General features: G+C 37.3%; 1 protein-coding gene across 5 annotated transcripts in view; it reads right to left on the bottom strand.

Moving 5' to 3' along the window:
- Window positions 1–26,116, bottom strand: part of DPF3 (double PHD fingers 3) — a 330,115-nt gene that overhangs the window by 127,598 nt on the left and 176,401 nt on the right. For all 5 annotated transcript variants that reach the window (XM_031952579.1, XM_031952578.1, XM_031952581.1 and 2 more), the window contains exon 3: window positions 13,554–13,661. In XM_031952579.1, the coding sequence (XP_031808439.1) occupies window positions 13,554–13,661 (108 nt within the window). The remainder of the gene's footprint in view (window positions 1–13,553; window positions 13,662–26,116) is intronic.

Below are 26,116 nucleotides of genomic sequence, written 5' to 3'. Positions count from 1 at the left end.
TGGGACAGCTGGTAGCGCAGTGAATAAAGCACCGGTTCTAGAGTGCTTTGAATTGAAATCTGCTCTCAGTCACTTACTAGCTAAGTGACACTGGGCAATTCACAAAAAAAACATGATTGCCTTAAAAAAAAATGAGAGAGAAAGAGAAATGAGGTAACTGATATCCTGCAAGATGAAGCGTCCAAATGTATGATAAAAGTGTTGTAAATGGGAACAGGAGTTGAACCTTTGTACTTCAAAGTCAGTACTCTTTCCACTGGATCCATTCTCAACATATTGGGGAAAAAAAGGAAAAGATCTATTGGACCAGAAAAAAGGCATGACCATTGCTACTGACAAAAAAAAATGACAATTGAGAAGCTCTCTAGCATCCAGATACCTACTTTTTCATCATAAGTCGCATCCTTGATGAAATAGCTTTCACAGAATAGGCACTTTCTAGATATCAGTTGAATTGCTTTTACAATTACAATTTTTTTTTTGCAATTTTTACAATTACAATTACAAATTACAAAAAAAATTAATAAAATATTTTTGATCTGGTCCCATGAGTTTATCCATGAGGACACATTCTTTGCAATTCATGCTTTTAGAGAATGGCATGGGCCACTGAGAGATTACTTGACTTGGTCATACAGTTAGTATGTGTCAGAGGCAGGACTTGAAGGAAATGCTGGCATGTCAAGAAACTTAGAGATCATCTAGTCCAATCTTCCCTTTTTCTTCAGAGGAATTTAAATACTGAGGTCCAGAGTGGTAGAATGATTTTGCCCAAGTAAGTGTAGAACTAAGCTTTAAACTCAAATCCTATAATTACAAATCCCATGCCTTAAATATAATAGAAGCTTAATAAATTGTTGTTGGTGTGAATTATGTATCTATATCATATCAAATATGTAGATATGCATATATAAATCATAGCTACTTTAAAATGAAAGGGAGTGAGTGACCACCTACAGAAAGATAGTCATGTGAAGCTATCCATAAACCAGAGGGGAGCATCATAGAAAAAAGTATTAAAGGTAAGAAATGGAATGATATGCAAAAACAATATTGCAGTGGGACAGTATCATAAAACACTCAAAAGGAGGATAGACATAAAAAATTCAGTAAACATCAAAAATTTGGCATAGAACTATGATAGGGGACTTCAGCTACTATCTAGACATCTGCTACATATTTCTCTCCACTAAAAGTATACCAATAGATAAATTGTTAACTTGCTTTAATGATTATTTCATTCTTCAAAAGATGAAAGAAAAGGGGCAGCTAGATGGCAGAATGGGTAGAGGATTGGTCCTGGAGTCGAGAGGACCTGAGTTCATATCCAGACACTTAACACATACTAGCTGTGTGACCCTGGACAAGTCACATACCCCAATTGCCTCAGCAAAAAAAGGGAAGAAGAAAGCAAAGGAACTTCTATTCCAGATCATGGTAAATTGGAGAGGATGGGGAGGTAGAGACCATTGCATAATAGAACAGGGCAAAAGGTACATACTCTAACTTTGGGAAGAGCAGATTTCAAAGCAAATATTTCAAGAAAGGATCAGTGGAACTTCATAATCTAAATAAAACTCTGACTACACAAGTGCAAACATTTCTCATAAAGAAAAAAAGGGAGCAGTGTAAAAGAGACCAATGTAGATAGGCAGACAACTAAGTGACCAACTTATTGGGAGAAAAAGGAAGATCAAAGAAGGGACAGTTGAGTTCCTTGAGTAAATGGTATGATGCTAAAAGGTATCAGACAAAAGGTAGCGTTCAAATCTCCTTTTGCTTGTTTTCTCTAACAAGAACACTTCTCGATCTGGGGAAAGAGAGAACAAAAATGGTTAATAGTGAGTTAAAACCCAAGATAACTAAGGAGATGAGAAGAGAGCACCTGGCTGCCCTCAATGAGTTTAAGTCACAAGGTACATATGGTATCCTAGGGTGCTGAAAATACTGACAGATGTGATTAATGAGCTGCTGTCAGTGATCTTCACAAAATTGTGGAGAATGGGAAAGGTGCCAGAGAGCTGGAGACAGGAAATTATTGTCCCAGACTTTAAAAAAAGAAAGGAAAAAAGAATATGGGAAGCTTCAGACTACAAGTAAAATTCTAGATGAACTGGCTAATTTGTGAACCATTAGAAAGGGAAGCAATCATCATTAATAACCTGCATGGCTTCATCAAGAACAGGTAACAGTAAACTAATTTCATTTCCTTTCTTGACAGTGTAACTAGACTAGTATATCAAGGGAATATAGCAGATGTAGTGATCTTGGATGCCAGCAACACTTTCGCTGAAATTTCTCATTTTATTCTTGTAGACAAAAGGACACATGGGTTTAGGCGATAGAAGAGAGTCCAGGAGGATTCAGAATGGGTCAAATGAGTAGACCTTTCTTGAAGTCCTTATGAAAAAGCCATTTTAAAAAATTAAGATATTTACCCATGATTTTTTTTTTTCTGGGATACCTCTCTTCTCCATGATTTCCCAAGAATCACTATAGTTAAGCTACAGAAAGGTGTTTCCTATGGGACTTAGGATGTCTCATTAATACCTCAAACTCAACAAGTACACAATAAAGTTTATTTGATTTCCCCTATAAACCTGTTCTCCTTTCTTAACTTCATCATTTGTCAGTGGCAAAACTATACCCTCAATATTTCATATTCAAAACCTTATTGTTCCTTCTAGCTCTTCCCTCTCCCTCATGTTTCATACCCAAATCAGTTACTAAAACCTATTATTTCTATTTCTGCAATGCCTTCCACATTTTCCCTCTCTACCCCAGTCTCATTGCCACCATTTTAGCATAGAACCTCATTACCAACCATCTGGTACAATAGTCTCCTTTCTCAGATGACTTAACTGTTAATAATAATCTCACTTTCTCCTCACCCCAATCATCCTTCATACCACTACTGGACATCATCCCATTTTATAGATCTCTTTATGTCACTTCTTTACTCAAAACCCATTAGAAGCTTCCTACTGCCTACTTAAATTTAAATTCCTCAGCCTAGCATTCAAAGCAAAGGACATCCAGTCCTTTCATATTCCTGCTGTTCAGTTGTTTTTCAGTCATGTCTGACTCTTCATGACCCCATTTGGGATTTTCTTAACAAAGAGACTGAAGCAGTTTGCCATTTCCTTCTCCAGCTCATTTTACAGATGAGGAAACTGAGGCAGAGAGGAGTAAGTGACTTGTCCAGGATCACACAGCTTATAAGACCAAATTTGAATTCAGAAAGATGACTCTTTCGGGCTCCAGGTCTGGAACTCCATCCACAGTATCACCTAGCTGCCCCTTTCATATTATCTCTCTCCAAATGTCCAAGATTCCAGAGAAAATGAATTATATATTTTGTACTCTCCGCCCTCCTCCCCCCCTCCCCTCCCCCAACACACCACTACCTCCATATCCTTGCACGGTGAACTCTGTGCAGCCAGGTAGCACATTGGATAGAATGCAAGGCAAAGACCTTGGAGGCAGAAAGGTCAAAGTTTAAAGACTTATTACCTGTTTAATCCAAAACAAATCATTGCACTTCTCTTGACCTCGATCTGCTGTAACATAAGTATAATAACACCTACTTCACAGGGTGTTGTAAGAAAAAACAGGTAAAGTGTTTTGGAACCCTTAGGGTACTACATGGATGCTAGCTGATATAATCCCTGGAAAGTCCTTCCTTCTCCCGTATATACCTGTTAAATTTCTATTCACTCTGAAAGCCCAAATGAAATGCTATTTCCTGCTCCCCAGTTGGTGATGACCATTTTGCTAGCACTTCTCCTGATGCCCGAAAGTATTATCTTAACCCATCATTGTAATTGCCCATATCACCAGTTCATCTTATTAGACTGTAAACTGTCTGATACCTTTTAGCATCATCCCATCACCCAAGGAACTGAACTATCCCCTTTTTTAATCTTTCTCTTGCTCCCAATAAGTTGGTCAGGGTAAGGGTTATTTCTTATATATAATATTACAATTCCTCCAGCAACTCATGGCAGCAGTATTTCAACATGAAGAAACTAGGTGGAACAGTGGAGAGAGTTTTAGGCTTAGTGTCAGGAAGTTTAAATCCAGCTTCAGATGCTAACTATGGGGCCCTGGACAAGTCATTTAAAAATTCTATAGAAATTGTATACTTTATATAAAAGATGTATATAAATTTAAGTAACCCTGTCTGCCTCAGTTTCTTCATCTCTAAAATAGGATAATAATAATAATAATAACACTTGACTCCCAAATGAGATATTTGCAAAGTACTTAACTTGATAGAGAAATTATTATTTATATGTAAAATAAACACAAACATAAAGATGATCTTTTTTGTTGGAGTTGTTTCAGTCATGTCTGATTCTTCACAACCCCATTTGGGGTTTTCTTGGCAAAGATGTTAGAGAGATTTGTCTTTTTCTTCTCCAGCCCATTTTACAGATGAGAAAACTGAGGCAAGCAGGCTAAAAACTTGCCCAGGGTCACACAGCTATTAAGTGTCTGAAACTGGATTTGAACTCAGGTTTTGCACAGATTCCAGACCCAAAACACTATTCATTGTGCTACTTAGCTGACCCTTAGAGATGACTAGCCAATGAATTAATTCAGATATTTGCCCGCTTCTCTCTAGCCCCTGCTACCAGACAGGAGCATAGAAAGGAAAAGGTACAGTTGTTCAAAATTCAAGTGCAATGAAATTTTTTTAAATATATATATATATATATTGGATTTAACATATATTTCTACCATGTTTAATATTATATTGGACTACTTACCATCTAGGGGAGGATGTGGGGGAAGGGGGAAAAATTGGAACACAGGGTTTTGCAAGGTTTAATGTTGAAGAATTGTCCGTGCATGTGTTTTGAAAAATAAAAAGCTTTAATTTAAAAAAAATTTTTCAGGTTCAAGAAACAAATAGGGAAAGAGCAACATCCCCACCTGATCACAGAAGCATTGTTAGACTTCCTCCTCCGTTGGCTTATGTGGATGTGCCAACAAACCCCAAGATGTTGCTCTTCAGAAAACTGTTCTTGTTTCTGTATTCTCCCCCTTGGTGTTATTTGGAACTATTGCTTTCCTTTACACTTGACCTTCTGGGTAGGAAGGCAGCTCCAAGGGGAAGAGGAAGTCAATGAGAAGTCATCATAATCTTAGAACTCAGTCACTGATTAGCTAAATGGCCTTAAGTTATTTTCTCTTCTCTGAAGCTCAGTTTACTCATTTTCAATGAGACAATCCAATTTCATGACATCTCTGGTTCCATCTAGGTGGAAAATGCTATGAATCTAAATAGCCTTTTATTTACTTATAGGATAAGGAGCCGAGAAGTGCTTAAGTAGTAGCTTCTCAGAATCCCTTGTTTCTTCAACATTTCTTCCCAAGAGACTTTTCTTACTCCCCCCCGGGTACTAGAACCCTTCCTCCTAAAATCACTTTGTATTTACTTCTGTTCCCTCCAGTAGAACACAAGCTCCCTGAAGGCAGGAATTGCTTCCCTTTTGCCACCATATCCCCAGTGTCTAAGAAAGTACACAATTAGATACCCAATAAATATTTGTAAATGACATTCAGTTGCTTTCCCCCTTCCTGAATCCTTTTACAGAAGTGATATACACTGAATGTTCCCAAGGGCCTCAATAAGGTCAATGAAACAGCTGAGAGGGCCACAAATTTTAAATGCACGAGCCTCTATTGACTATGTGGTCTATGTACAGACAATTTCTAACCTAAAGTACTTTTATTGCTACCACAAAGGCAGTTACTTAATGATTTTCTTTAATCCTCTTATATATTTCTATCTCATCCATCTATTGGGATTCCATAAACCAGAAAGATATGTTAAAGTATGAGACAGGAAAAAAAAAAGAGCCAGGGTCCCATCAGCAATAACCATCAGACCACAAATGACCCTTCAGTCACACAGCTTTAAATATATCCAAACTCCTGGATTCAGCCATGTGCTAACCTGAGCATACACTTCAGTGACAGGATCCATCATTGTTTTATTGTCTTTTAATTTCTGATGAAGTACATACAGTGACATGAGAATGATGGGATAGTCACAGAGAAACACAAAGGGGATGAGAGAGGGCTGAGCAATGAAATGGGAACATTTATCTCTTTACAAATATCAACACTTTTCTCCAATGCAATTAGAAGGCTAAATTAGGATTAGCCAAACAATATTAGATCATATCTCTGGAGGGCATTTAAATAATTAACCCTGGTGTCATTGCACCAGAGATTTATGGGGAGCGAAATTCCAGACCTGCCTTCAGAAAAGATTTGAGGAGATTTTCTTCTCCTTCCCCCCAATCCATCCCCGTTGGCTGTGCATGACATCTATCAATTTGAGTTATTTTCCTAGAAGGAAAGACCCCCATGCAAAAACTGGAGTTAGTTCAAAAGAATTCTAAGCACAGTTGAGAGAACAGAGACATAAATACAAAAAAGGGAGCACTTGAGGCTGGAAATAGCACTAAAGAGCATGAATCCAGAAAGTAGAGAAAAGAGCTTACTATGGAATCTAGTTGGCAAATGAGAGATGGACTACAAAGAATGGGAATGCACAGGGAAGGAAAACACTAAGAAGACTTAGCAGTATCAGAAGACTAAGTAGCCTTGACCACATTAGTTCTCCACTGTCTCACTACCATCTGTATTCTAAGTTTGTGTCCATTCTTCCCATAAGCCCTATGTATGGTGGTGGGAACGTGTGTTCAGAATAATGAGAAAGGAGAGCTTCTGTTCTTACTATGCCATCTTAATAAATGCCTTTGATAAGGGCTAATTATGTTTTAAATGATTATTAAGTTGAATCACACCAGTGGGGAGTCTATCATTTTAGGAGGGAGTACCCACAGTGCATCCCTTTAACCTCAAAGTCATCTCCCAGAGGACCCAACCTGCAAAACTTTGAGTATCATATTGCAAATTAGGGATGTGTGGAAACATCTCAGGGATGGCATGAAGATTGTGACAAAAGAAATTCCCAGGCAGGAAGGGGATACATTCTCATAATTACATCTGGGTTTTTATTCCTTTCCTATATTCAATCATCACAGACAATTAAGGGGGAAAAAAATTTAAAAACAACAGAAGACAGAATTATTGCATTGAAGAGCATAGGAATTTCATCCTAAAATCCATAATCTGGCCCAATGTATAACAATAGTTTATTGGGCTAACTAGCTTCCATCTAATTAACCTTTGGCCCTGTTGCTTCAGAAGATCCAAAGCATCTTCTTCTAGACATTACTCCAAACCTCCCCTGGGTTGTTTCTACTTTCAAGCTGGTACCCCTTCTGGCCCTTCCTCCCAAATTCCAGGGTCAGTGTGCTTCCAAGGGAAATCAATCTTCCACATTAGCTAGTTTCCAGCTGGACTTAATGAGTCCTAGCCTATCCTCCCTCCAGGGAATCCACACTCAAACTTACAATGTCACATGCTCCACACATACATACACATTATATATGTATATATGTATATGTATATATGTGTGTATACATATATGTATATATATATACAGAATTATATATACAGACAGAATTATTGCATTGAAGAGCATAGGAATTTTATCCTAAAATCCATAATCTGGCCCAATGTATAACAACAGTTTATTGGGCTACTTACATATATACATGTGTGTGTATATATATAGTTGTAATTACATATAATTCCCACCAAGACTATCAGAAAAGTCATTTCACAATGAGGATTCATGAGTAAAAATCCATAGTCTTGAGGCCATAAGAGGCAATGTTATGTAGCAGCTAAAGTGCTGGCTTGGAATTAGGAAGAACTGAGTTTCAATACCACCTTCAATACTTATTTGCTGGTTTGACTCTGGACAAATTACTTAATTACTTGTGCTTCAATTTTCTCATCTGAAAACGAGGGTTTGGATTCAATGACCTCCAAGTTCCCTTAAAGCTCTAAATCTGTAATTCAATGATCCCAAAAACAAATCTGTGAAATCACAAGAGTCCCAAAGTTAGAAACACCCCAAATGTGATCTAATCTAGAAATGTCAAACATAAAACTCTACCCCAAATGTAGCCCAAATCCAGATTAAAATATAATTGGGAAATATTTAATAAAATAAATTTTAAAATACAATATAGAACCTAGCCCGTGTTAATTTATGGTTTTCTAAATCTATATGCTTCCTTCAGGACACCCTTGTTTCTATTTCAGTTTGACACTACTGATAGTTTAACCCATAGCCTTCTCAAGAATACTATTTATAGCATCCCCCCTATCTACCAACACTTAGACCAGATAATTTTTTTTTTTTTACTTGTTTGCTTTCAAATCTATTTAAAGATACTTGGAGATATTTCCTTTCTCTTTCCTTTTTTTAATTTCATAGGGTTAGAGGTGTGACTTGAATGCTTATCACTAAGTAGGGAAAGGTTCTCAATCCTGCCTTCTAGGTATTGTGGGACAAAACACCCCCACCCACCTCTGCTTATTTAGAGGCAGGGCTGATCCTGAGAGCAATAAAAGAAGGGAAACAGCTCTGAGAGCAAGTTAGAGATTAAAGGACCACCCATGTCTAGGGGAAAAAAACATTTCTGTCTGAAGAACAGAAAACTAAGAAAATGGTTTGTCAAGTTCTACACCTTGTTGTTCACTTCAATACCTTCTCCCACACACATCCAAATTGTTGTTCATTTATTTCAGTGTCTGTTTCCATGATCCCATTTGGATTTTCATGGCAAAAATACTGAAAAGATTTGTCCTTTTTTTCAGTTCATTTTCCATCTGAGGAAACTGAAGTGAACATGAGACCATGATAATAAGCGTCTGAGGCTGAATTTGAATTCAGGTCTTCCTTCCTCCAGACTAACCCTCACTGCCCCGTGCCCACAAATAAAACACCTCTTTCCCAACATCCTCTGCAGATCTTGATTTGATTTTGACCCTGCTTTCACTCTAAATATTATTTTCGCCTTTGACCTTTCAGCTCTATTACCCATATTCTGTATTTTCAGTTTCAGTTTACCATGCTATTACATCTGATCGATACATACTCAAAAACTTCCAGGTTATGTCACCCTTCCCAACCTTCTCTCAACTAAAAGAACTTACACTAAGTGCCATGAGAAGCACTCAACTAGGGTTCATGACAAGTCCTAATGCCAGCCCTGGCCCCCCTGAAATGCCTTCATCTCCACCTCCTGGCTTTCCTAGCTTCCTTCAACCCCTAGCTAGAATTCTCCCTTCTTCAAGGTTTTCCTGATCCCTCTCAGTTCCAGTGCCTCCCTTCTGTTGACTTTCTCCAATCTATCCCATCTATATCTTGTTTGTACAAGCTGTTGGCGTATTGTCTCCCCCATTAGACTGTTAGATCTTTTGAGACCATGATTTTGTCTTTCTTTATATTCTTAGTACTTTACATAGTGCTTGGAATATATATTGTAGGTATCTACCATCAGTTTTCCTGAATACAAAAAGGGAATAATACTAGAACCTACTTGACAGAGTTGTTGTGAGGATCAAATGAAATAATATTTGTAAAACATTTAGCACAATGTCTGCCTCATAGTAAGTGCAATATAACCGTTAGCTGTTATCATTATTTTTCTTATACGTTGACAAAATCTTGATAATTCTATCTCTAAACTTCTCTCGTGTCCATGTCCTTTCTATTCATATCACAGAAAGCAAATTCAGGCTCTTATCACCTCTTACCTGTACTATTGCAATACCATCTTAATTGGTCTCTTTCCACTATTATCCATCCTCCACATAGTTGCCAAATTCATATCCCTAAAGCACAAATCTGAATATGTTACTTTCTCTGTTCAAAAAACTCCAAGACTTTTCTACTACTTCTAGGATAAAATACAAACTCTTTTGTCTGGTATTGACAGCCCTTCACAGTCTGGTTCTAGATTACCTCTTCAAACATATTCTAGACAAACTGGACAATTTTCTATTCCTGAAGGACAAAATTCTAAAACCCCCACCATGTCTTCACATAAATTGTCCCCTGTGCCCAGAATGAACTCTGATTCTTAAAAGCTTTTACTTCCTTCAAAACTCAGTACAAGTGATACCTCTTTTACTGATACCCCCAACAAGCTATGAGCCAAATTCAAATCCATGAAGACAACTAGATGGCACAGTAGATAGAATGCTAGCCCTAACTTGGCTCTTTCGAATGCGATTCAAAGCAATTCCAATAGATTTGTCATGGAAAGAACCATCCTCATCCATCAAGACAGCAATGGAGACTGGATGTGGATCAAAGCATAGTATTTTCACCTTTTTTGTTGTTGTTATTGCTTGCTTGCTTTTTTTTTTCTTTCTTGTGCTTTTTCTCTTTTGATCTGATTTTTCTTGCATAGGATGACAAATAGGGAAATATGTTTAGAAGAACTGCACAAATTTAACCTATATCAGATTGTTTGCTGTCTAAAGAAGGTGGGAAGAGGAAGAGAAAGAAAAATTTGGAATACAGGATTTTGGAAAGGCGAATGTTGAAAACTATCTTTGAATTTATTTGGAAAAATAAAAAGCTATTTTTTTTTTAATTAAAAGAAAGAGAATGCTAGTCCTGGAATAAGAAGGGCTGAATTCAAATCTGACCTCAGATACTTAGTAGCTGTAGAAAATCACTTAGCCCTGTCTGTTTCAATTTCCTCATCTGTACCACAAGCTGGAGAAAGAAATGGCAAATCACTTCAATATCTTTGCCAAGAAAACCCCAAATGGGGTCTTAAACAGCCTGATACAACTGAACAACAAACACTAAAATTCACCTGCATTTATTTTCATAGATTTTTATTTACTTTATATGTGTAAGTTGGTTCTCTCCCAGTATAATGTAAACTTCTTAAGGATGGGGACTTTTATTTATATCTTTATATCTCCAGTGCTTAGTACAGTGTCTGATACAAACCTTGTAGGTGTTTAATAAATGCTTATTAGTTGATTGGTGCCATGAAAGCTTGAGTTTGAAAACACCACAAGGAAAGTTGATATGATCAAAATGCTACCATAATTCTTGGAGCAGGAGCTTCCCCAAAGGAGGAGGAACATAGAGGATGCAGATTTCAACCTAATAGGCTGGTCTCAGACAATTGTTTTAATATTAAAAGAATGGGGTTGAGGACTCTATGGTAAAATTAAGTTAAAATACTTTATTTATTTACAAAACTACAGAAATTAGGGAACCCTATTCCAGGGTGCAGCAGTAGGAGCTGTAGGTGGTTTTTGTTTTGTTTTCTTTTGTTTTCAATGAATGATATCGATCAGCCTAATAGCTGAACCACCTAAGCAGTGCTTCTCAAAACTGTTCTACAAACCACCAGGGGTCACTGTGAACCTTACAAGTGGTCCACCACGGGACTGCCCTCCCCATCACCTCCTTACCAAGTCAGAGGGATCAGAAAACTTATGAAGGTGTCTCTCCAAATGAAAAGTCAACCATTTATTTAAACCTTGGCAAGAGCATTATTTGAACTGGCAATGCCCGGTGGCAGGACTTTATGTGTCACCTACTTTGAACTAAAAAGTTTTCTATGGATACTTTTTTTAGAGTGACTTGGAAAGTGTCATTTTGCCTTTTGCGCACTCAGTGGAATTATCACTTATTACCTGTAAACAATTTTAAGACTCTGATCCCTGTGCATCCTATCCTCACCCCAAGACATTTTTGTACAAGTGAAATCTACCTAAGGGGAAGCTTTATACAGCTTTGATCAGTGGAACCCAGGGGTGTACATATTAAGAAAAATAGCCAGTGGGAGCACTGAAGAGAGAAAAACAGCTTGAGGGGTGAAAGTGAAAAGGGGGAGTAGAAATTAAGGGGGGAGAGAGGTGTGGTTATCCTATGGCCAAGCTATCCCACTCATGCAACACAAGTGGTGATGAAAGAAAATGGAAGAACTAAATTGCTTATTTTTTATAAGAACTTCAAGTTTTTGCTTTTTTACCACCTCCCGGGGATATTTCCCAACTCTCTCCCTATCCATACACACACACACACACACACACACACACACACACACACACACACACACACTTTTTTCTGTCCTGCCATGGCAGCTGGCAGCTGAATCGTTTCAAAGTTCTCTTCACTTGGTTCTTAGACGATCAGATGAACTTTCCAAAATTTCAGGCAATTTGATCTGATTTGCTAAACCCTAGAGACTGCTCTGAAAAGGACCAAAGTAGTAGAAGTTGACAGTCAAATAATAAGATGAACAATAGGAAGCAGTGGTTTAAATCAACCAATTCATCCTAGATATTACTGGGTAGTTCTGTTACCTTCCTATTGGTATCTCCATTTCTGTTTCATATCTTGGGATTTGTTTATTTGTGAACTGGCCCCCTTCCTCTGGGAAGCTTCAGCAGCAGTCCTCAGAGAAAAGCAGAATGAGTGATTGTGTGTGTGTGTGTGTGTGTGTGTGTGTGTTTCCACCTTAGAAACAGATAACCTAGAATTCAGCCAATTTAACAGAGATTGCAAGCAAGAAGAGAGACATGCTATTTCTCTGACCTAGCTGCAATTTCAGATGTGTCCTGACAGATTTGCTTGGGGTCTGCTCCCACCCTGTTTCTTCCTATCAGTTTAATGGTAAACAGAATCAGGAATATGGGAAAAGCAATGAAAGAAGGGAAAAGGAAGACAGGATGAAGGGAGAGAGAGAGAGAGAGAGAGAGAGAGAGAGAGAGAGAGAGAGAGAGAGAGAGAGAGAAGGAAAAGGGGTGGGGAGAGGGAAGAAAGAGAGAGCAAGACAAGACACAAAAGAGATAGAGGAGGAGGATGACAAAAAAAAGAGGAGGAGGACAAAGAGGAGGAGGAAAAGGAGAAAAAAAGCAGATCAAAAAAGGAAAAAATGAGAACAAAAAAACATAACTATAAATTCTATGATTCTAAATTACAAAACAGATTCCATCTTCATTTGATAAAGATGCCAGAAGTATCACCAGATTCTCCCAAATGTAACCAGAATTGGATTAAAATGCAGTTGGGTAATAGAAGAAGAAAGGAGGAAGAAGAAAAAGAAAGAAGGAGGAGGAGGAGGAGGAGGAAGGGGAGGAAGAGAGAGGAAGAGTTAGAGAGGGGAGGGGAAGAGAAGAGACTGAAAAAGACTATTTCATTAAAAACAAACATAGGGGCAGCTAGATGGTGCGGTGAGTAGGGCACAAGTCCTGAAATCAGAAGAACCTGAATTCAAATTTGACCTCAGACACTTGTGATCCTAGGCAAGTCACTTAACCCCAATTGTCTCACGCACAAAAAAAAAAAAAAAAAAAAAAAAAAAAAGCCCACATGTGCTTAGCCACGTGAGCAAACATACATATACTCCTGTATATCCACACTTAATTAGGTCACCTGGTCATTTGATCATTCTTTGTTCCACTAATGGAGAAACCAATTCCTGCAGTCTCAGTGAACAAAGGCAGGAGAGATGAACAAAGGCAGGAGAGGACCAGCGAAAGCAGCTGCTCTCCCTCTACCCCTCTCTCACCTAAATACTGCCCCCCTTCCTCCATCCCCTGCCCGGCCGCCCATCTGAGTTCCTAATGCTACTGACCAGGCTTTATCTCCAGCAGCCTCAGCTTGGGATCTTCAGGCGGGTGCAGTCGCCTCTTCTTGCGCCAGCAGCGGGCGGGGTACGTGTACAGCTGCCCTGGAGCTAAGCCTGAGAATGAAACAAGACAAAGTGTGAAATGAAGTCATTGAATGCCAGAACGAGAAGGAATCTTAGGAATCATTTACAGAGCAGAAAAACGAAATTCATAAAGGGGACGATACTTACCCGGGAAACATAATTATTTTTGGCAGAGATAAGCCTTGAATAGTTTCTCCCGACTCTTAGTCCTGTGCTTTCTAATACTACTCTACCATACAGATCCAGCACAGGCAATAGATATCTGAGCTGAGAGCAACTTCATACAGCCCCAACCTCTCTTCTTCCAGGTGAAGAAACATTTCCAGGGTCCAAAGCCCTCTTTCTGTTTTTTGGGCTTCCCGATCTCTGCTCTCCTTGCCCAGTCTGGGAATGACCTTCATGTACAGAAAATGTCAGTGTTCCAAAAGCAAAGGCCTTCCTAGTTGCCTTCAGTTTCCCTAAGTTTCTCTTTTGTGCTAATGATTGTAGCTGTGGGAGTAATATGTGCAGGGATTTAGATGAGGGCTCTTTTTATTTTTCAGAGGAAATCTACTTAGGTCTTATTACCCTTTGTACTTTCCATTGTTTTTCATGGTTATAGTCACCTCTATAGCTGTTTGGTGTCTGGCCAGATGTGTAGGCCATCTCAAAGCAACAGAATAAACAAGTGTTTCATCCCCTGCTTTGCTAGAATTCCAATAATGCTATATATAAACCATCTGACACTTATTAGCTCCCTGGGTAAGTCACTTCATCTGTTTAACTGGGCTTCCATTATTCCTATAAAGATTGGAGAAGTTGTTGGGGGTTTTGTAGGAGAAGGGAAGGAAACGAACCTTTATTAAGCACCTACTATGTGCCAAACTATGCTCACATGCTTTCCAATTAGCATCTTGTTCAATCCATAAACAACCCTGAGTGGAAAGGCTATTATTGTTTCTACTTTATAGTTGAGAAAACTGTAGCAGGCAGAAGTGAAATGACTGGCCCATAGTCATAGAGCTAGCCAGCATTTGAAGTAAAATTTGAACTCAGGTTTATCTGACTTCAGGCTCAACACTCAATCTACTGCACCACCCAACTGGAGGGGATCTGTGGTTTTAGAGGTGTGGAGTATCTAACTTAGATAGAAATAGAAGTCATTAAACCTTACATAATAATCCCTGCCTGTAGGGCTTGGAAAACCACACATTAACATTACTTGTGTTAAATTGTATTTTTATTTATTTTGTTAAATATTGCCCAGTTACATTTTAATCTAGTTCTGTCTACATAGGAAGTATTTTCTAAGCTTGACATCTCTATCAAATGAAGATGATGCCTGTTTTGTAATTTAGAATCTTAGAATTTACAACTATGTTTTTTTCTTTCTCATTTTTTTTCCTTTTTGATCTGATTTTTTTGTGTGTGTGGTATGATAAATGTGGAAATATGTTTACAAAAACTGCATATATTTAACCTATATTGGATTACTTGCTATCTAGGGGAAGGGAAAGAGGGGAAGAGAGGGAAAAAAATTTGGGACATAAGGTTTTGCAAGAGTGAATGTTAAAAATTATCTTTGCATGTATTTTGAAAATAAAAAGCTAATACTATTTTTTTAAAAAAGAATTTAAAGCTAGCAGGAACTTTATCTGCTTCCAAGTCTTAGGAAGTTACAATCTCAGAATATCCCACATTCTTATGTCCTAGAGTCTTAGAATGTTACAGCTGGCACACAAAAAGATTAAATAACTTATCCAGGGCTGTACAGCCACCATGTGTCAGAAGAGGAACTTGAACCTAGACCATCCTGATTCCAAGACTTGTCTCCCCAATCTATCCAGATGGGATTACAACTCCAAAGTAAAAGTAAGTAGCCTATTTTTTTTTTAATTATAGTTTTTCATTTACAAGATACATGCATGGGTAATTTTTCAGCATTGACAGTTGCCAAACCTTTTGTTCCAACTTTTCCCCTCCTTCCCCCCACCCCCTCCTCCAGATGGCAGATTGACCAATATATATTAAATATGTTAAAGTATAAGATAAATACAATATATGTATACATGTCCGTACAGTTATTTTACTGTACAAAAAGAATCGGATTTTGAAATAGTGTACAATCAGCCTGTGAAGGAAATCAAAAATGCAGGCAGACAAAAATAGAGGGATTGGGAATTCTACATAGTGGTTCATAGTCATCCCCCAGAGTTCTTTCTCTGGGTGTAGCTAGTTCAATTCATTACTACTCTATTGGAACTGATTTGGTTCATCTCATTGTAGAAGAGAGCCATGTCCATCAGAATTGATCATCATATAATATTGTTGTTGAAGTGTATAATGATCTCTTGGTCCTGCTCATTTCACTCAGCATCAGTTCATATAAGTCTCTCTAAGCCTTTCTGAAATCTTCCTGCTGGTCATTTCTTACCGAACAATAATATTCCATAATATTCATATACCACAATTTATTCAGCCATTCTCTAATTAATGGGCATCCACTCAGTTTCCAGTTTCTGGCCACTACAAAGAAGGGTGCCACAAACATTCTTGCACATACAGGTTCCTTTCCCTTCTTTAAAAATTTTTGGGGATATAAGCACTGCTGGATCAAAGGATATGCACAGTCTGATAACTTTTTGAGCATAGTTCCAAATAGCTCTGAAAAATGGCTGGATGTATTCACAATTCCACCAACAATGTATCAGTGTCCCTGTTTTCCCACATCCTCTCCAACATTCCACAGTATCTTTCCCTGTCATTCTAGCCAATCTGACAAGTGTGTAGTAGTATCTCAGAGTTGTCTTAATTTGCATTTCTCTGATTAATAATGACTTGGAGCATCTACACATTAGCATCTTTTCACATTAGCCCATCTATTTTTTACCACAATCAGGTAACACAGAGTGGAGTCAGAAAGACTCATATTTCTGAGTTCAAATCTGGCCTCAGATGTGTGACCCTGTGTGACCCTGGGCAAGTCACTTTACTCTGTTTGCCTCAGTTTCCCCATTTGTAAAATGAGCTGGAGAAGGAAATGGCAAATTACTTTAGTATCTCTGCCAAGGAAATCCCAAATGGGGTCATGAAGAATTAGACATGACTGAAATGACTGAATGATAAAACTCCCCACCACTCAGAGATGTGGCTTTGTAAATTGTGAGGGATCTCAGAAGAGACTTGTTATCAGTGCCATCAATCAGGGACCACCAACACTCTCCCAGTCTGAAAGATTGTGATCAGTTTTTGAAAATCAAATATTTTCGATTTTGTTATTTCTCTTTTGTTATATATGATTTAATGGCAAAAACAACAACAGCAACAACATTGGGGTCATCACAGACTTGAGTGAAGGTCTGTCATTTCAGAGACCTTCAGGTATTTTATTTTGTTACAACATGCCCTGTCCCTTGGCATAATAGGTCCTGAAGACAATTCCTATTTCCCAGTCGGGGAACACTGAACCCCAAAGACAAGACTGATAACTTCACATAAAATGAAACTGAAGAGAGTCAATAAAACAAAGTACTTTAGCATATTCACATTCCCCAAGATCCCATTGTGGTCAAAGCTCTTAAATGTCCTTCACATTCATACACACATTTTTAAGGAAATGTGACTAGGGACAGACTTGGGCAGAGTTTGTGATAAAAATCACTCCTTAGAGTTAGCAAATAGTTCTGGATGCATTTGTCCACAGCAATGTGGTTCCAAAGTTAAGAGGCCAAAAACAAGTCACAGGGATATGTATGCTGATAAGTAAGTGGGAAACACATGCTGTCAGGCACGTCCAAGGTCTGGAAATATAGGTAAGCAATGGAGGAGCACGAAAACCCAGAGGGTAAATATAAACCAGGTAAACGTGGTAGAAGGTCAGGAAAGAGATCAAGAAATTAGGTATCTGAAAGGTTTCGAGCTCAGAGAAAAAAGTTCATAGAAAAAATTTCACAATTTGATTTATATAACTCAATAAATGTGTTAACACTCTTGAGGTTCTTCTCCACCTTGACACCAACTTTCTCTGCTGCCCATCTCTTATTATACATGAGTTTCAGCAGTGGGAAGTACAGTAGTGGTGTTTACTGCATTTTAAAGAGTTGACCATAATGTAAAGAGTTAACTGCATTGTAAACAGTTGCCCTTTCTTGCAGACAGGCTAGATTTTATCCTGCTCAGGGTTCTGCCTCGGGACATCCCATGGTGGAAAGCTCTGAATGAGGCTGGGTTGGTTCTGCACTCCCTCTAGATACTCCTGATTGCTCATTCAAAGGATTTGGTAATGGTTCCATCCAGGTTCAGCAGGCTGATTCTCAGATCTATGAGAAGTCTCAGAACTGACTTAGAAAGTGCACTTCTGGGGCAGCTAGATGGATTAGTGGATGGGGGATCAGTCCTGAAGTTAAAAGGAACTGAATTCAAATCTGAATTTACATATAACACTAGCTGTGTGACCCTGAACAAATCATTTAACCCCAATTGCCTCACACACAAAAAAAATAAAAAAGGAAGGAAGAAAGTGTACTTCTTAGGACTGAGCTATATAGTGCAAGGAGGTCAAAGACAAAGGAAAAGATCTATTTATATAGTACTTTAGAGTTTGAAGAACTTATTTTCTCTTTTAATTCTCAAAACAACTCTATGAGGTAGGTGCTATTTATTATCATCCCAGTTTTATAGATGAGGAAACTGAGGTATACAGAGGGGTTACATGACTTGCCCAAGGTCATACAGCTAGTGTCTGAAGTCAGATTTTCACTGAGTTCTTTATCCCCACTAATTTTTTGTTGTTCCATTGTTTCAATTGTGTAAGACTCTATGGTCCCATTTGGGATTTTTCTTGATGAAGATACTAAACTGGTTTGCCATTCTCTTCTCCAGTTCGGTTTACAGATGAGGAAACTAAGGCAAGCAGAGTTAAGTGACTTGCCAGGGTCACACAGCTAGTGAGTGTCTTGAGGCTGCATTTGAACTCAGAAAAATGAGTCTTTCTGACTTCAGGCCAGACACTTTAGCCGCTGAGCCACCTAGCTGCCCCATACCCACTAATTAGCTGCCATTTATTCAGACCATATCTGCCTCAGTAGAGGGAGTTTCCTTTCATGGAAGCTCCCTTACACCATTGAAATTAAGGTCTCTGTCCCTATCCTTAAGAATGGAATATCCTATCAAAAGAAATCCCAAGAAATGATGAAGGCAAAACACTTGGAGAAACTTGGGAAGACTAAAATAAATTGATACAGAGCTTTTTAATCAGAATGCCAGGAGAATAATTCATATAAAGATTCTAATGCTATAATAATTATTATTATTTTATACAATATAAAATATATCATTATACCATGTTGATACTGATAATAATATAAAAGAAAACTGTTGAAAGACTTCAAAAATGATGACCAGTCATAAAGACAGATGGGAAGCATGTCTCTGGTCTCTCTTCAGAAAGATAATGGAATGTAGGTGGGAAATGTAAGCCATATGTTGCTAGACACAGCCAATATGTTAGTTTGCTTTGTTTAACTGTACTTCTTTGTTATAGGAGAGTTCTGTTTTCAATGAAAAGATTGGGAGGTCATGATCTGTTTGCTTTTTAAAAGCATCAAAAAAGCATTAAAAAATTTTGATTCAGAAGTAGTTCTCAGTGTCAGACCATATTCCAAGAGATATTATCAATAAGAGCAAAGAACAATTAGGGAACTAGGTCACTTCCATCCAAACGGAAGATCGGGATTGGTTTAAGGAAAGACAAATGGCCACTTGAGCTACCGCCTTTGCCTTCCTATGAAACACCCATTCAGATCTAGGTCATCCCAAGAATCTATCACCTAAGGGAAAATTAGAGTTGAGGTTGCAACCTACTGTCCTGATTTCACAAACGCTTAACCTGGCCCTCATATTCTTAAGAAAAAACTAGCCCTAACATCACTTCAGAAAGTGTAACTTAAAGGAAGCAATATCCTTGAAACCTCATGAGTTCTGGCTATCACTTTGGTCTACATGGTAAGTGTTAACTGAGCTAGTTTGGAATGCAATCCAAGACTTAGTTTAAAGCACTGGGCAGGAGTAGCTAGCAAAGTGGAGTTTAGCTTTCTAATCCTTGCTCCCCCAAAAAAGGACTTTTATTTATGCTTTAATAATATGGAGTTGGGAACAGAGTTCCCTAGAATGTCTGTTTTGAATCCAACCTTCATTTGATGAACTAATATCCACAGAAACTTTCTTGGAGGGTTGCAAGTAATTTCTGCTTTTCTGGACTCGTACAATTGTACCTTTATAGGGCAAATGCATTCAGAGTCAGCTTTTTGCTTATAGAGGAAATAGCAGGGCCTGCCATGAGTTATATTGTTTATCTCATTAGTACAAGAAAGACATAACTCAAATAGTATGTGTGGTAGACAGAGAAGGGGAAAGGGAGGAGGAAGCAGTCATGGCTGCTAGAAAGTTAATCCTGAGCATTGAGTCTAGGGTTAGGAATACAAGGCTGTAAGCCAGTATTAAAATGTTCTCTTTCCCTCCTCTAACTCTTAAAATCTTTAGTTCACTTCAAGACTCAGTTGACATGTCTTTCCTTATGTTCCCACATATTACTGCTCTCTTACCCACTCCATCTCCAGAAATAGCTTATTTACTTTGGTGTGTTCTTATGTTCTGTATTTACTTATATAAAATGCATTTTTTTCTATTAGTGAAACATAAGTTACATGGTAGCAGAAATTATTTCTTTTTTTGTCTTTGTATCCCTTAAGTGTAGCACTATGTCTGGCACATAGTGGGAATATAATAAATGATTATTGAATAAAATTGGGGGAAAAGATGGAGACAGAGGGGGGGAGAGACAGAGACGGGAGACACAGAGAGAGAGAGAAGGAGAGCTTCCTCATCTGTAAAATGAGTTGGAGAAGTAAATGGAAAACCAGTATCTTTTCCAAGAAAACCCAAAAGGGGTTACAAAGTGTCAGATAAGATTGAAACAAGTGAACAACAATCATGAAATAATAAGCCAATTTAGCTTCTTGAAAAGGAAGATCAAGTCCCTGAAATAATAATAATAGCTAGAATTTACATAGCATTGTATGGTCTGCAAAATCCTTTGATCCTCAATACAACCTTAGGATATACGTATTATTATTATCTCCATTTTATAGATGAGGAAATTGAGGCAGGCTGAAATTAAGTGATGTGACTAGGATCTCACAGCTAATATGTATCTGAGGTCACAATTGAACTTTAATTATCCTGACTCCAAGTTCAGCCCTCCATCCACTATATCGCCTAGCTTGCCCTCAATTCATTACTTACTTATACACACATACTTTCTAGATAACAGGGGCATTTAGGTGGCACAATGAATAGAATACCAGTCCTAAAGTCAAGAAGATACATATTCATGAGTTCAAATCTGACTTCACACATACAGTTTGTGACCCTGAGCAAGTCACTTAATCCTGCTTGCCTCAGTTTCCTTATCTGTAAAATAGGCTAGAGAAAGGACATGGCAAACCACTCCAGTATCTTTGCCAAGAAAATTCCATATGGGATCATGAAGCATCAGACATGACTCAAAAATGACTAAACATCCAGAGAACAAGCCCTTCATGATTTTTTGATCTGCTTCTAAAGGTACACAATGTGTGTGTCTTTCCCCATATAAGTAAGTCATATGTCAGTAAATAAAATCAAACCCTATAGATCTCTATATGGTGGGCTAGATACAAGTGTGGTCAGCCAAGTCCCTGTAGATAGAGATGGATGGAGATGGGCAAATTCGGGAGAAGGATGGGGCAGATCCATGACCAACTAGCTAGGACATGATAATAAGTGTATCTTTAGCAAGCCCAGAGGCAAGCTAATAAAAGAGCACGGGTATAATATGTATTAGAAGCAAGAATTAAAATAGAGACTTTGTCTTCTCAAATAACTTGTAGAATGGTAGACTGAGTTCCCTCTCCTCCAATTCAACATCTTCTGAGTGGAGGAAATTCCCAATATGTACTTGAACGTGGGTAATGTCTGCTGGAGACAAACTGTTCTCTTTTTGGACAATTCTACCTGTTATAGTCTCCCTATCCAGTTCTGTTTAGCATGAGGGATTTGTTCCTCATCTATAAAATAAAAAAGTTCCTAAACTGGAATCTGTAAGTACTGGCCAGTCCAGAAGTATTCTTTTGGCATATAGGTTACCCAGAGGGTGCTAGGAATGCTCTGAAGATGCAAGAAAAATATCAACTAAGAGTTTCTTGACACAGTGATGTGATATCCCCAGTACAATGTCATTAATACATATTATTGTCATAATATGCATTATACATATCTCTGAGGACTTTGGGTTTACTGCCATCTATTTATAGGAGAATATATGTTTGTTGATTCTCTTATTAAAAATAAATGTTTCAGAAGATTGTGGGAAGATGGCAGAGTAAGTCTGAAAACTTTCAGTTCTTCAAATTTCCTCCACAGAAAAAGACAGCACATTGCCTCAGAGGGAATGTAGAGCAACAGAAATAAACAAAAATCAAGATAAAGCATTTATTCTCCTAAGATAACTTAAGAAGACCCTAGGAAAGACCTGACCTCCAGGGGCAGAGATTCAATGTGAGGGAAGAACAGAACAACAATCCCTGGGAATAGATGGGGTTCACTAGGCAACTTCAGCCCTAGAAACTTTCTTCTCTCTGAGCTTCTGAGTCTGACATCTGACTAGGAGAAGATTGAAGGCCCTTCCACTGTTGAAAGATGTTCTCTGTGTGAACCAGAAGCCTGGGATGGGCTTCTATTGTCCCATGGAGAAGGAGCTAGCACACACCTGGTGAGTGCAGTAACAAAGGGGTGAGGCAGAATTCCAGGAAAGAGAGGACAACTGTGGTCTACAGTGACTGAGGGACCTCAGGGAGAAGATCATTTATGGAAAAAGCAGGCCAGGAAAAGGGAGGAAAATGGAATTTAACAAAGAGAAGCTAATGATGCTCCAAGCCATAAAGAAACAATAAAACAAAATCAAAGGCATGAAAAAATAGAAAAGAAAATGAAACATCATCAAAAAAAAAAAAAAAACAAACAACTGATCTAGAGAACAAAGGAGAAATAATATAATGGACTGCTTAAAAATCATTATAAAACAAGAATTTTGATGCAATATTCTAAGAAATTAAGGGAAATTGCCCTGAAATTCTAAAAGAAGGCAAAGCAGAAATTTGAAAAGCAAAAAAAATAACTGATCACCCCCTGACAGAGATCCCAGGAAGAAAACTTGCAGGAATATCAAGCCAAGTTTCAAAGCTCCCAGATTAAAGAGAAAATATTAGAAGGAACAAGAAAAAGAAGTTTAATATTATGGAACTACAATAAAGATTACACAAGACATAGTAGTTACTATATTGAAGGACCATAGGTCTTGGAATATTATATTTTGAAGAGCAAAAGAACTAGGGTTATTATCAAGGACAATTTACCTGCCAAAGTATAAATCTAAATGGGGGGAAATTGACATTTTAACATACTGAAAGAATTTCAGATATTTGTCCTAAAAACAGCAGAACTTCTGAGAAAATTTGACATATAACATCAAGGAGAAATATAAAGTACTCATTAAAGACCAATTATAAGGGACTGAATAATGTCACATTATTTATATATATGAAGCTATGTTTTTTGTGACTGTCATTTTTATTTGGGTAGTTTTTTTTAAAAAGGACTTAAGCTGAACTGAAAATGATGGAGCAATTCTAAAAAAAATAAATCTATGTAGGGAGGGAAAGGGGAGAGATTATCTCATGCAAATGAGAGAAAAAAAGGAAAAGTTGATATAAAAGAAGCTAGTAGGGAAAGGGTAGGTAGGAATGGGTTTAAGAGGGAATAACAGATATATCTAGAAGGGGATAAAAGTCTTCTAAATTCCGAAAGAAAGAAGAGACCAAGGGGACAAGGATAGGATTCAGGAAGATAATAATGGAGGGATTCTTGGAGGGGTGGGTAGGTTAAGGGAAAGGAAGACAAGGTCATAGAACAGATATGTTGGGAGTGAGATAGGAATATTTTTAAATGGAAAGTAAGGGAGAAAAGGAGAAAAATATATAAGTAATTATAGCTTAGAATGTGAGTGGGATGAATTTACCTATAAAATGGAAACAGCAGATTTAAAATTTGAATTCAACAATATGTTGCTTTCAGGAAATGCTATTAAAAATGAGAGATACAAACAAATATAAAATAAAAATCAGTAACAGAATTTATTATGTAAAAAAACCAAGGACAATAATCATGCTCTCACATAAAATTAAAATTAAAATGGACTTCATTAAAAGGGAAAACTGAGAAACTATACTATCAGTCATATTATTCATTATTGTTTTAGACCATTTAAAATATCTAGACAATCTAAAACACTTGAGAGCATACCTGACAAAACAGACACAGGAACTACATGAACCTAAACATAAAACTCTTTTTATACAAATAAGGTTAGATCTAAATAATTGAAGTGATTTTTGTTCAGAGGTAGGTAAAGATGATATAATTTTTTAAATTACAATTTCACATATCTATTTGTGTAGTGTTGTCCCAATTAAATTACTAAAATAATTATCATACAGAGAAAAAAATAACAAAATGCATTTGGATGGACAAAAGATCAGGAACTTCAAAGAAACTAGAGGGGGAAGATGTAAAGAAAGCAGATTCAGTTGTATCAGACCTTAAAATATATTATAAGATGAGAGCGTTGAATTATAAAATGAATAATTTTTATTATTTTAAATTAAAATTTTCTCATAAATAAAATGTATGTACTCTAAAATAGAAGGAATGCTGAAAATTGAGGGAAAACTTTCATAGACAACCTCTCAGAAAGAATGTGATTGAGTTGTAATATTTCTGAGGTTTAGGAAATGATGAGCTGTTTGATTTTGAAAAAAATGGACTTACCAAGGAAGATGCTATCCATCTTTAGAGAAACAGATGACAAGTGGAAATAAATATAGTACAAAATTATATATGTGTGTAAGTGTATATGTGTATATGTTTATAGATATCTTTGTATCTATGTGTATATGTATATATGTCTATATGTATATGGGGGAGAAAAAGGGAAAACAAAGTAAAAAGTAGAGACAATAAATGAAAACCTACAAGGGAGCAAAGAAAAGCTGGACAGCTTTGAAAACAATATGTAGTATTTATTATTGAAATGGAAATGTATTGTTTTATAGTAAATCCTCTCTTGTTCTGCTGTGTATGTGGCAATACTTTTTTTCTTATTTTGTATTTAAGTTTAAAAAAATTAAAACTTAAAAAAAAAAAAGTTTCTTCAGTGGCAGCTAGGTAACACAATGGATAGAGCATCAGCCCTGAAATCAGGAGGACCTGAGTTCAAATCTGCTCTCACTTAATACTTCCTAGATATGTGACCCCAGGCAAGTCACTTAACCCCAATTCCCTCAGCCCCCTCCAAAAAAAAATGTTTCTTCAGATTTAATCTTGGAGGCAAAGAGAACCACTGAAGTATTGGGTGTGGAGGTGAAGGTGAGAGGTGGGTTGACATAATTGGACTTATGCTTTAAGAAAATCAATTTAGTGACTGAATGGAGGATGGATTGGAGTGGGGAGGGACTTATGGCAGGTAGATCCATCCATAGTTGAACATTCTTCTGTCTCTGGACAGAAAAACAAACTATGGGTGCTAAATGAGATATACATTTTGAGACAGGATTAATTTGCTGATTTGTTTTTGTTAACTATTCCTTTGCTACAAGAGGATTGGGGGGGGGGCAGTAAACAGGGGTATTCCAAGGCACAAATGAGATAATGAGTATAAAGTACTTTACAAATCTTAAAACACTATATAAATACCAGTTATCATTATTATTAACCTACAGTCACCATATCTCTAGTGTAGTGATGACTTCATTCCCTTTGCCTTCTACAGCACTCCTGCTGAGCTGAAGTAATGTTTATAGAGCAATAAGGAGTACACTGATAAATTTTTAGTCACCAGGCTTTTTGGTTTAATAAAAAAAAAAAAAAGATTTAATTTTTTAAAAAATTCTAGACCATAAACAATAAACAAAACAATGCTCATTCTGACAGCTGGTTCCAGCACATCTTATGGAGAGGGAGTTATTGGGAAGTAATAGTTATATTTTTAAAAACAGCATCACAACATAGCATTTTTAAAGAAAAAAATGGAAGACAAAGAAATAGAGAAGAGGGTAGAAGGGAGAGGCAGGAAGGGTACTCCAGTGTGTTTGCATTTGATCAGAAAGACTACATAGAATTAAAAACATCAAATGAAGAATTTCATTTGAAGCTCACATTCCTTTTATTTCTCATTTCCTCTTATCCTGAGCTGTTTGATTTTGAAAAACATGAAAACAATGGACTTGTTTCCCTCTAACCATCACAACTTCTAGTTCTAGATAGAAAGGAAGAACAGGAAAGCTTCATCTCAAAATAGTACAGTAAACTTATAATCTACTTTGCAAAAGATAATGTCAAGTTCTGAACAAGTG

The sequence above is a fragment of the Sarcophilus harrisii genome, chromosome 2, assembly GCF_902635505.1.
Source record: "Sarcophilus harrisii chromosome 2, mSarHar1.11, whole genome shotgun sequence".
Lineage (NCBI taxonomy): Eukaryota > Metazoa > Chordata > Mammalia > Dasyuromorphia > Dasyuridae > Sarcophilus > Sarcophilus harrisii.
The sequence above is the reverse complement of the archived record's forward strand: the minus strand, read 5'-3'. Positions and strand labels throughout refer to the sequence as shown.